Source organism: Vitis vinifera, chromosome 7 (genome assembly GCF_030704535.1).
Source record: "Vitis vinifera cultivar Pinot Noir 40024 chromosome 7, ASM3070453v1".
Taxonomy (NCBI): Eukaryota; Viridiplantae; Streptophyta; class Magnoliopsida; order Vitales; family Vitaceae; genus Vitis; species Vitis vinifera.
Window position 1 is genome coordinate 12,085,839 of NC_081811.1, and position 12,754 is coordinate 12,098,592.

General features: G+C 37.2%; 1 protein-coding gene across 4 annotated transcripts in view; it reads left to right on the forward strand.

Annotated features, from left to right (window-relative positions):
- LOC100267131 (uncharacterized) overlaps positions 1–12,754 on the forward strand; it is a 68,638-nt gene that overhangs the window by 48,650 nt on the left and 7,234 nt on the right. For all 4 annotated transcript variants that reach the window (XM_010654211.3, XM_019221223.2, XM_010654210.3 and 1 more), the window contains exons 11-16: positions 6,573–6,631; positions 6,722–6,907; positions 7,010–7,133; positions 7,221–7,279; positions 8,920–9,065; positions 9,200–9,364. In XM_010654211.3, coding sequence (XP_010652513.1) covers positions 6,573–6,631; positions 6,722–6,907; positions 7,010–7,133; positions 7,221–7,279; positions 8,920–9,065; positions 9,200–9,364 — 739 coding nt within the window. The remainder of the gene's footprint in view (positions 1–6,572; positions 6,632–6,721; positions 6,908–7,009; positions 7,134–7,220; positions 7,280–8,919; positions 9,066–9,199; positions 9,365–12,754) is intronic.

The following is a 12,754-nucleotide window of genomic DNA, read 5'->3' on the forward strand; positions in this document are numbered from 1 at the left end:
CTTCAAAATTGATTTTGAGAAGGCCTATGATCATGTGGATTGGGGCTTTTTAGATCATGTGCTTCAAAGGAAGGGGTTCAGCCAAAAATAGAGATCTTGGATGAGGGGCTGTTTGTCTTCATCTAGTTTTGCAATCCTAGTTAATGGGAATGCAAAGGGTTGGGTTAAGGCCTCTAGAGGTTTGAGATAGGGAGACCCTCTTTCTCCTTTCCTTTTTACTCTAGTAGCAGATGTTCTAAGTAGGTTGATGATTAGAGCAGAGGAAACTGGGATAACTGAGGGTTTCTTTGTGGGGAGGGATAGGACTAGAGTGTCTTTGTTACAGTTTTCTGATGATACCATTTTTTTCTCTAAAGCCTCTTTGGATCATCTTCAAAACCTCAAGATTATCCTTTTGGTTTTTGGGCAAGTATTTGGTTTAAAAATCAACTTAGAAAAAAGCACCATTTCAAGTATTAACACTAGGCAAGAGCAGTTGTCTAGTTTGGCTTTGGTTTTGGACTGCAGAGTGTCAGAGTGGCCTTTGTCTTATTTAGGCCTTCCTTTGGGAGGGAACCCAAAGACAATAGGCTTTTGGGATCCAGTGGTTGAGAGAATTTTGAGGAGGCTGGATGGGTGGAAAAAGACCTATTTGTCTTTGGGAGGGAGGATTACTTTAATTCAGTCTTGTCTGTCTCACATCCCTAGCTACTTCCTCTCCCTCTTTAAAATCCCAGTATCAATAGCTTCAAAGATTGAGAAGATGTAAAAGGATTTTCTTTGGTCTGGGGCAGGGGAAGGGAAGAAAGATCACCTTATCAGATGGGAGGTTGTTAGTAGACCAAAGGAGATGGGAGGTTTGGGCTTTGAGAAGACTTCTATGAGAAATATTGCTCTCTTAGGGAAATGGCTTTGGAGGTTCCCTAGAGAAAGGAGCGGTCTTTAGCATAAGGTTATTGCGAGTATATATGGGACACATCCTAATGGATGGGACGCCAACACGGTGGTTAGATGGTCACACAGATGTCCTTGGAAGGCTATTGCTCAAGTTTTCTAGGAGTTCTCCCCTTTTGTCCGCCTAGTGGTGGGCAATGGGGAGAGAATTCGGTTCTGGGAAGATCTTTGGTGGGGAAACCAAACTTTGTGCTCTCAATTTGCTGATCTTTACAAAGTTATTTTTATGAAAAACCTCACTGTCTCAAATGTCCTTGGCAATTCCTTACCACTGTCTTGGAATTTTAACTTTCGCCGCAATCTAACGGATTCAAAAATTGATCTCCTTCAAAGATTAATGTCCTCCCTTAATTCTGTGCTTTTTTCCCCTTCTTCATCAGATTCAAGAGCGTGGCCTTTGTCTTCGTCAGGCTTGTTTTCAATAAAATATGTTTTCTTGGCCTTGTCAAAAGTTTCAAATCCTTTAATGTTCCTTCCGGCTAAGTTTTTATAGAGCTCAAAAGTCCCTTCAAAGGTTAAGGCCCTCGCTTGGTTAGTAGCACATGGGAAGGTAAACACTAATGACAAGTTGCAATTGAGAAGACCCTACAAAGCCCTTTGTCCTCAATGGTGCATTCTTTGCAAAGGAAATGGAGAGTCGATTAACCACCTTTTTCTTCATTATCCTGTTACCATTGGACTTTGGCATAGGTTGTTCAATCTAGTAGGGTTGGTTTGGGTCCCTCCAAGGAGCCTTAAGGACATGTTGGTTATTACTTTTAAAGGCTTGGGGAACTCATTAAGAGGCAACACACTTTGGCAAATTGCTTGCCTTACTTTGATTTGGATGGTGTGGCAAGAAAGAAACAATAGGATCTTTGAGGATAAAGGGAGAACGGAAGAGATGGTTTGGGATTTGATCCGATTTTATTCTTCTCTATGGGCTTCTTGTAATAAAGCTTTTAGAGGAGTTCCTCTAAACATTCTACAACTCAATTGGATTGGGGTTTGCGTTTCAAAAGTTTGAAGATTGATGGGGTTTCTCTTTGTTTTTAGAGTTTTATCCTTTGTTCAAATTGTGTAGGAAAGACCTTTCATCCTTCCCTTGGTTTTTTTTCTCTTTCTATTGTCTCTTTTTTCTCTCCTGTATTTGTTCTTATATTAATATAATCTTCTTCGTTTCTGATTAAAAAAAAAACTTTATTTAATTATTTGATTAGAAACAAGAGATGTATATATTAATGTTAAAGAAAACATGAAAAGGATGAGGAGTTCCCCATAATTACAAAAACCTTATCAAAATATGATCGAACTCCTTCACTATACAAGGAAGTTGTGCAAAAGATTTAGACTATAACATGAAATAAATTATGCTCTCTTCTTGAATTGTTTTAGAATACAATATGTAAATCCTATTTATACACAATTGGGGATTAGATTCACCTAGAATCTCTCCCATAAATCAGGGATTTTATTCACCTACCACCTATTATCCTATAACATCTCCCATAAATCATATTTTACTAAAGAAAGAAAATGAAATAAATAAATACAAAATTATTTATAATTTTCCAACTCTCCCCGTCAAGTTGGAGAATAGATGTTGCCCATTCTTAACTTGCATGTAATTATTTGAAACTCTTGACTAGCCAATCCTTTGGTCAATACATCTGCAAGCTGCCCTTTTGTTGAAACATAAGGCATGCAAATCAAACCAATATCAAGTTTTTCCTTGATAAAGTGTTGATCTACTTTTACATGCTTCATTAGGTCATGTTGTATTGGATTGTAAGCAATATTGATTATTGATTTGTTGTCACAATATAACTTTATTATCCCTTCCTACTTGATTCCTAGATCATCAAGGACAATCCCATGTGTAATAGCTTTGAACTTTACTTCTACACTTGATCGAGCCACCATAGATTGCTTCTTACTTCTCCATGTTACTAGGTTGCCACCTAAATATGTATAGTAACCGAAGGTAGAACATCGATTTGCCACTGATTTTGCCCAATCCGCATCAATGTATGCCTCTAGGCTTAGCTCTTCATTTTTCTTAAATAAAATTCCCTTTCTTGGAGTAAACTTTAAGTAATGTAGAATCTTGTATATCGCCTCTAGACGAACTTCCTTGGGAGAATGCATGAATTGACTTACAACGTTGACGACATAGGCTATATCCGACCTTGTGTGTGATAAGTAGATTAACTTCCCAACTAGACATTGATACATTCCACATTCTACTACTGCATCTTCTTGAGCTTCCCCTAGCTTATGATTTTGTTTAATAGGGGTATCAATAAGCTTACAACCAAGCTTATTGTGTTCTTTCGAAAAATAAAATTTGGGTGGAGAGAGTTCCAACTAAAATTGTGTTCTTTGCGTGGGAAGCCACTTGGGGGAATATTATGACTCTTGACAGACTCCAGAAGAGAGGGTGGCAGCTTCTCAATCACTGTTTTTTGTGTGCTTGTGAAGAGGAAAATGTAAATCACATTCTCATTCATTGTACAATGGCCAGAGTGCTGTGGGACTTAGTTTTGGGTTTGTTTGGGGTGCAGCGGGCATTTCCAAAAACTGTAAAGGAGGTTTTATTTAGTTGGAGGGGTTCTTTTGTGGGGAAAAAAAGGAAAAAACTTTGGAATTTCATTCAGTTATTTATTTTTTGGACGGTTTGGAAGGAAATGAATAGACTAGCTTTTAAGGGGGGAGGGGTAGTAGTTAGCAATTCAGACACTTAAATATTCTTTTGTATGTAACATTTGGGGTTGGACTAAATTGTATATTGGTGAGGAGTCGTATTCCCTTATAGGCTTTCTAGAGTGGTTAGCCTCCAGATAAGGGGAGGTGGGTTTTTTGGTTTTTTGCTTGAGAGGCCTTAGTAGCCTTGTATACCCCCTATATATTGTGTGGCTAGTTTGCCTCTTTTTAATGAATTTTGTGCTTACTTATCAGAAAAAAAAAAAAAAAGCTTACAACCAAGCATGTTGGTCTCCTTAAGAAGATCCAAAATGTACTTCTGTTGAGAGATAAAAATACCCTTCCTTGATTGAGCCACTTCAATGCCTAAAAAATACTTGAGTGTTCCCAAGTCTTTTATCTCAAATTCTTTGGCTAGTTTCTTTGTAAGTCTTTCTATTTCCTCAAAGTCATCTCTTGTCACAATTATGTCATCAACATAAACTATGACAATGGTAAGTTTACCCATATGTGAGCATTTGATGAAGAGTGTATGATCTCCTTGGCTTTGTCAAAACTCCATGTCATTCACAGCTTTTGCAAATCTTCCAAACCACATTTGAGGAGATTGTTTAAGGCTATTGAATATGATGTATTTATAGTGTACAATTGTTCTTTCCCTTCTTAATATAAGTCACATATATGGTAGTTAGTTCAACCTAGCCTTGTATATATGTTTCTCTATTGTAAGAAGTTAAATATATGAATGAGAATTAAGGTTTTCTCTCTCTCTCTTTCAACAAAGGCCATAAAGCACCTTTCTTAGTTTGCACACATTGTTTCTTTTGAAGTCTCCATTGTAACCCAATGGTGTTTCCATATACACTTCTTCTAAATCACCATGCAAGAATGCATTCTTATCATCAAGTTGCTACAAAGACCAACCAAAGTTAGCTACCAACGATAACAATATATGAATGGTATTCATCTTTGCTATCGGAGCAAATGTTTCTTGGTAGTCCACCCTATAAGTTTGCATATACCCCTTGGCCACCAACCTAGCCTTATATCTTTGCAACATCCCGTCAACTCTATATTTAATAGTGAACACCCATTTACACCCAACCGGTTTTTTTTCCCTTGGGTAATTCAACTATTTCCCAAGTTTGGTTTTTCTCAAGAGCTAACATCTCCTCTTCCATGGCTTTCCTCCAATTCTCGCTTCTAAGTGCTTGAACTATTTGAGGGATTTCAATAGGAATTAATTAGGTAAGGAAGGCTTTATGTGACGGGGATAGGTTTTCAAATGAAATAAAATTCGGTTCCTCTAAGGCACTAGTTAGGAGCCAATCTAGGCCTTCTTCGTTTGGGTCATATCTTCCGTTGTTGGAGAAGCAGCCCAATAGGAGCAGGCCTGAGTTGAACCAAGAAGGTCTTTTAAGCCCCTTTGTTGTTGGGACTATTGGCTTGCCCTTGGAGTCACTGACAAATGCTCTCATTTAGACAAAGTCTTTGGGCCTGATGAAGTGGGAGTTAGGAGTCGACGAGATCCTTAAGGCTAAAGTGGTTGGTTTTGAAGATAGGTTCTCTTCCCCCTCTCCTCCTTCTCTGTTTGGGTTTCCCTTTCTTGAAGTAGATTGTTCCGCAAGGGTGGGGCCTTCCTTGGGGTCTTTGGTTTTGAGTCTCCAACCGCTTAGGTTTTTGTTCCAAGATGAAAGGATAGTGGATCTCACAGGAAGCGCACTGAAGGCTCCTAGGGCAGAGGAGTTAGAGGTTAGCAATTGTTCGGAGATTTTAGGGTTTCAGAGGAGAAGAATTTGAGCTTTGGTAGCCTCTCTGATAAGTTTGTTGCCTTCAATTGCTTTTTGGGTTTACATGTGACGAGGTTTAAGAAGGAAATCAATTCCCTTCTCAAGATATTGGAGTCAAGAAGAGGTTGTGGAGTTAAGATTGTTGGGGGAAAGAAGAAATCGCCTTTGGCAACTCAATCGGAGAGGGAGATCATAAAGCTAGAACGCTCGGTCAATTATGGATGCTCCCAACTCTCGGCTAGAGGAGGGGGAGGGGCAGCAGAGTCTATGCTCCCTCTCTTTGAGGTTGTTCTCTTGTTTTGCAGCTTGATGGCAGGTGTTGAGATCCAGATGGCCTCTAGGGTGTCTTATGTTTCCTGCCACTCTTTAGGGGTTTATTTTGGTGTGGGTGGTGCTTTCAGTAATGGCCTTTCCCGATAGGGAGAGTCCGGTTGTTTTCAGATTTTTGTAGTCTAGGATGGTTGGTTTTTCTGTTTCTCTTTCTCTCTTGCTAGCCTTTAGGCGTGGGTTGTATACTTTGTTGTGTACTTGACTGCGCCTTTTGCGCTTTTTAATATATTCTCTCATTTACCTATAAAAAAGAATGGTATATAGATCTCTAAAATGGATATGTCAAATTTAAATGCTAAACTGATAGTATTTTTGCAAAGACTATCTAAGTGCTAATATGAGGTTCGAAGTGCATGGAACACAACTCTAGAACAAAGCTGTATTAGGTTTTGAGCATACCAATTATGCTTCACCACCCACCCAAATGGTTCCACTAAAATATTGAGGAAATATCTTAAATGTCTTACTGATTGGAAAATATGATGTCTACCTAGATTTTGTCAATTTGATATATTAGTTACCAACTTTCCTAAAAACTTATTAGGCCCACAATGTATATCATGCTTTAACACCCTCCCTCACGTGTGGCCTCGTGCCCTCATACCTGCATGCAGAAAGATAGATAGGTAAATGGATGGTCGAGGACTTGTATTCAAGACCTCCAATTAACTAAAGCTTTGGTACCATGCTGAGTTATCAACCTTTTTGATATAAAAGAAAAAATTGTTGAGCTATTAACTTTCCTAAAAGCTTAAGCTATTAGGATTTGGATCCAGATGTATATCATGCTCTAACATGATATATAGTTTCCCTATAATTGATTCATTTCATTTGCAGCTTTGAAACTCTATGGATTATGGCTTTGGCATCAGGGGAGATTAAAGAAGTTGTCAGAGGTCAGGAAATGGTTCTCTAGGTCTTTTGCTTTCTATTAATATGATTTGTTTACTTATTATGTCAAATATTAACTTGCCAATATTCTAAAGGAATTCCAAAGGTTTTGGAGATTTGTGGAGAGATGATCATGGAGAAATTAGCTGTTTTGAATAAGATGCCACATGATTGGTTGCAGCAGCAAGTTGATTCCAATTTTTCTTTAGAGGGGATTCCATATGCTGGCCTTATGTCGTCATTAGCAACCTTTCAGGATGACATAGTTATTTGTGACACAGGTACCAACTTTTATTGGACAAATCACTTGTGCATCTTTATGGATATCAGTTTTTTTAGTTCTTATCCATTATTTATTATGTCTTATACACATGTTTGTGAAGTTGCTCAGAGGATTTTGAGACTGAATGGAGAATCTGGAGACTTTACAAACTTAGAGTTTTCCAATTTTGGGATCCTTGGACTACCCTATTGGTTTTCCTTCCCTCTGGAAAGAGTTTGTGCTGTGTAAGTATGTTTACTTTTCAAAAGTGAGACACTAAAATCTTGTTTGAAACCCACACAATCTTTCTAAAATTTTTGCTCATGTTGCAGAGGTAATCTTATTCGTGGAGCAAATGCTGATCATTTTCAGAGTTTCAGTTTTTTACCTGGTATGTTAATGTCTATGGATTAAATGCATTGTATTTTTGTGTATTCTTTACCTGAAATATCATGAGGTTGCTAAAATGGAGACTTTTCTGTTTCAATTCCGATGTCAGTAACTTATACTAATTTTTAACTTTGATGTAAAGGTAAACTTGATCCCTTTTCTATGTTTTTCTCCATATCTACGTTTTGATTTGAAGTTTCCCCACTTATTGCCCCCTTTTGGTGCTTTTTATTTTCCTGGAAAAAAAAAAGAGATTTGATTAGAAGTAAAATCCTACAAGGCACAGAACAAAGTTTCAAAACATGTGGAGGAAAACATTCTTCAAGAATATTTTGCTTGCTAGCTTACTATAATAGTTTCTTTTCTTAGTTTCCTCATATTAACCTGAATCAATTCAGTGTAATAAGGTGGTTAACTATTGAAGAGGTACAAAATGATTGATGGATGAAAATTCCCTTTTTGCTATCATGCTATTCAAACCCACTTTGTAGATGTGGATTTAAACTTTGGAAGGTATGGATTTATACAAAAGTTTGTAGCTATTCTTGAAGTCCTACATCCTCCTGAAACTTTGGTTGCTTTGGATGTGAAGTTAACCACTGAATTTTAAAATGTTTATTTCAAATCATGGGTGTCCTAACATAAAGAAGAAAACACTACCTTTGTTTAAGAAAATATTTTTGGTGTAAAAAGTCTCAAATTCAGGATCTTCTGGTGCACAGGCTTTTTGGGGGATGAATTCATAGGAATGTAAGTTCAGTGTGTGCCTTACAAACATGGGACTTGGTACTTTTTCTTCCCATAAAAAGGTTGCTCTAAATCTTTTCTTTCTCAAATAGTTGGACCAAGAGCTGAGTGTTGGTTTTGGTTGAACTAGGTTGAAACAGTAAAAGAGGTTCATGGAAGTTTGACAATTGGATGTGCAAAATCAGATGTTGTCAGTGAGTTAGGTTTCTCAATCTCTTGGGGTTCAGGCAACCAAGCCGTAGATTAGTTAACCAAACGAGGAGCTAAGCATTTGGCCTCCTTTGTTAGAGACTTTCTTCCCACTTGAGTGTGCTATATTTATCTTCTTTGTATCTTGGTTTTTTTATTTGTAAGGCTGGACTAGCTTTTATGGGGCTTGGCACTTGGTTACTTTATAATCTTTTTTGTACATCCTTCAAGGATTGCTCATCCTTCTTCTATTTATCTTTTTAAGATAAATGAAGATGGTTGTTTCTGTTCATAAAAAAAAAAAAAAAATTGCAATACTTTAGTCCTGTTATGCTGTCATTCTCTTCACAAGCTAAGCAAATAAGGGCAATAAACCTGTGTGAAGGTGCTGAAATGTTATTCATTTAGGTTGTAAAATTAGTGGTATGAAATTTATTGCTGTTCTTTATTTTCTTTCTGGCAATTTTGTATTTTCCAAAAACAGGAAAAAAAAAAAACAAAACAAAAACAAAACAAAAAAACAAAAAACAAAAAACAAAAACAAAAGCAAAATAAACAAAAACAAAAACAAAGCAAAACAAAAGTGGTCATGCTGTTAGATGTCCTTATCATGTTAATAACCAGAATCTAAAAAAAATACTTGATGCAATTGAGCCATGTTTACCAGTTTTAGTGATCCTCATTTCCCCCCCTTGTGTGAGACAGGCAAGATTAATATACAGTTGATGGTAGAAATTCCTGAGGACACTGAACTTGTAGAACCCTTACAAGATGGTTGTATTTGGCGGCTGGCCAGAGGGGCTGCTGCTGTAGTCTCAGGAGTAGAGGACTTGGTGGCATCATCCGCGAAGGTTCAAACAGTGCAGAGCATTTCTCTAGTTTTGTTAATTTTTCTTTTTCTTCACCTTTTGATTTTCATTTTAGAACTTTTTTGAACCAATTGAATTTCTAGTGTCTTAAAATTTCAGCTCATGGGTCCATACAGGTTGGTGTTGCCCAGCAGTGGTATGATGAATTGGATAACCTTGCCTTTTTTACACCTGAACCTGAGTCAGATGCTGAAGAGGAAAATACAACTTTGGATACACCCTTTCAGGAAGAGAAAGTTCGCATTGATTGTGCTGTTAATACAAGTCCTGGAACAAGTGAGGTACGATTGTTAGAAATTCATACTTTTACATGTTAGTTGCATTGTTTTGGAAGCAACAGAGTCTTTATAGGAGTTGCAACAAGAAATTGCAGGACTTCTCATAAACTCTTTGGCATGAAATTAAATACTGAAATGAACATGAAGCCACTGTTGCCTAGATTGTGAGATATAATGCTATTGTAATAATCAAAATTTTAAAAGCAGAAGCAGTCTAAGCATTTGAACTAGTAACCATTGAGAATGAGTTGTTTAGCCATTGGAATAGGTTTCCTTAAAAACTGAATTGAATTAGTGTTGGGACCGTCCAATCTTTTAAGCCACTTAGACCACTTGAATGCAATGAGGCGTTCAGGTCACCATATGAGAATACAGGGCCAGTAAATTATTTATTTATTAGTTTGATAGAACAAGAAGCTCTGTAGCTAAATAACAACGTTTCAGATGGTTAACATAAAGCGCCAAGAACAACAGTTGCTCATTTAACTGGTTAAGCTAATTCTTTTTCTAGGAATGATTGAGAAGAGAAACTACCCTGACTCATAAGATGAGTCTCCAATAAATGAGAGGTGTCTTGCACAAGGATCCTTTACTTTTGGCCTTGTCATCTATACTGACTGGTACATGTATTGGACACCCTTTCAAAACTCACTCTAGTTTATTCCATTTAGAGTTCACTGTTTTAGACACATTGTACTCTTGTCAAGAACCAACAACCATATCAGGGTTTATATTGCATGGGGCTTAAAAAAAGCCTGGATGTTGGGTTAATTTCTTGAGTTAGCTTTGAGATCCACATCTCTACTCAAAGTACTTGTCGCCATGAATTCAAATAGATATTTGAATTGAGAATTCCCGTAAGTTTCACAAAAACTGCTTGACGTAGCAGTTCCTTTTGTCATTTTGTAAGACCTTTGCTAATTTCAGTTGGCCCTTCTCTTGTTATTGGATGTTTTATCTGGTCATACTCAACTCAAACAGCACCAATTGGATGACTACATGTTACCTGAGTGACTTTTCCTAGAGCAAGCTAGTTGCTTTCCCCATTGTTGTAACCTTTTGTAAAAAGTTAGCATCTTTTTAAGTTCTCATTTCTTTGAACTTGAGCTATTTATAAGAATCCCTATGGCTGATGAATGGCCAAAAGAACAAAGCTAATTGACACTGATATATATGGTTTCAATCTTAGAAGCTAAGTATTGATACTATGGTCAATAAATACAACTATACACACTTTTGATGGGTGCAGATGTTTAGGTGCACAAATTCACAGCAGTTTGTCTTGGGTGCGCCTTAAAAAATTTTCAGGTTCATTGTAAAATTCTTGAGCTGAGAAGTGGAAAAACCATTAAAAAACTAAGATTGTTCACCAAATCTTCCTTTAATGGGGGAACTTCATTCTGTTTTATAGAGACCCAAGGAAATAATTAATGTACCCGTAGGGCTTTATGAAGTGTGGACCACACGTGGTGAAACCCGGCAGGCAGCCCATAGTATGACCTTTGAGGCAGAAGATCAAGATATTGATTCCTATGCAAGTATACGCAAGCACCTGCATCTTTAAGCTGAAGTATCCGAATATTGACTGATTGCTAACTACAAAAAAAATTGTTGGATTTGGAGATCAATATCTAAATAAAATTGGCAAATTTCTTCTCAGATCTCCAAAAGAACAATAAAAGGAATATGCAGAAAAGAGCTTGAAAAACAACTTCTTGAATAATTTTCAAAATTTTCATTTACTTTCTCTCATCCTTGTAAATATTTGATCCGAGTATAGATACTGCATTCCAACTTGTGTTGAATGAGAAACACTTGCCTCATATCCTACTTTGCACTCCATTGCCAATTCTAAGGATTCTTAGGTGGTGAAGTTTGGAATCTTTGTTTTTTTCAAAAATTTTCAAGGTTGGATGTCTATCCCATATTCCTAGCTATTTCCCCTCTCTGTTCAAGATCCCCTCTTCAGTGGCCAGAAAAATTGAGAAATTACAAAGGGATTTTCTTTGGTAAAGGGTTAGGGAGAGCAAGAGAGACCATCTTATTAGTTGGGATTTAGTGTGTAAGTCTAAGGTAGAAGGGGGTCTAGGGTTTGCAAAGATCTCCCTAAGGAATCATGCTCTATTAGGAAAATGGTTATGGAGGCTTTCCTAGGAAAATTTTGGTCTACAACATCAGGTTATTCTAAGCATTTATGGGACGCATACTAATGTTTGGGATGCCAACACTAATCAAGTGGTCACATCATTGCCCATGGAAGGCCATTGCATAGGTCTTTGGGATTTCACTAGGTACACTCGGTTTGTGGTGGGAGATGAGGCGAGAATCAGTTTTTGGGAAGACTTATGGGCGGGGGGATCAACCTTAGGGTTCTCAATTTTCAGGTTTATTCAGAATTGTTACAATTAAAAAGCTTCCTATCTCATCAATTCTTGGATCTTCCTATCCTTTCTCTTGGAATTTTAATTTCCATCGTAACCTATTTGATTTTAAGATAGAAGATCTAAAAAGACTAATGTCCTCTCTTACTTGTTTGCTCTTATCTCCATCCACTCCAAATGCAAGAGCTTGGTCTTCGTCTTCGTCAGGTTTATTTATAGTAAAGTTTTTCTTTGTAATTGTTCAGTCATTTTGACCCAGTTTCTTTCCTCCCTACTAATTTTGTTTGGAAATCTCAAGTCCTTCTTAAGGTCAAGTCCTTTGCTTGTTTAGTGACGCACAAGAAAATAAACACCAATAAAATGTTACAGTTGAGAAGATCCTACAAAGCCTCAGTCTTGATGTTTGTATGTTGTGAATGGAGTATGGAGAATCTGTAGATCACTTTTGTTTACATTGTCCATTGACTTTGGGGTTGTGGCATAGATTATTTAGATTGACTAACCTGGATTGGGTTCTTCTTAGGAGTATTTGTGACATGATAACCATTGCATATAAGGGATTGAGAAGCTCTAATAGAAGCTTGGTACTGTGAGAAACTACTTGTCTGGTTTTGATCGGGGTTGTGTGGTTGGAAAGAAACACTAGGATTTTAAGGATAAGGCGAGAACTTTAGAGATTCTTTGGGATACCATTTATTTCCTTACTTCCTTTTGGGCTTCTTGCACCACAACTTTTAAGGGCATTCCCATTAATGTGGTTCAACTTGATTGGTTGTCAATGTGTAGATCCAAAGGTGTGGGCTAACAAGGCAAGGTTGTTATGTGTACTTTACATATGGTTTATGGTACACCACAAGTGTTTTGATTTACTTAGTATTTTAGAGGTTCCAATTGTTTAGTTCTTTGTTTTTGGGAGGATTTCCCATTCTTCTTTTGTAATTTTAAAATCCTTATTTAATATATGTGGAAATCTATAGAATCCTTTGATCTTAGGGCCTGGTCAGCTCTAAAG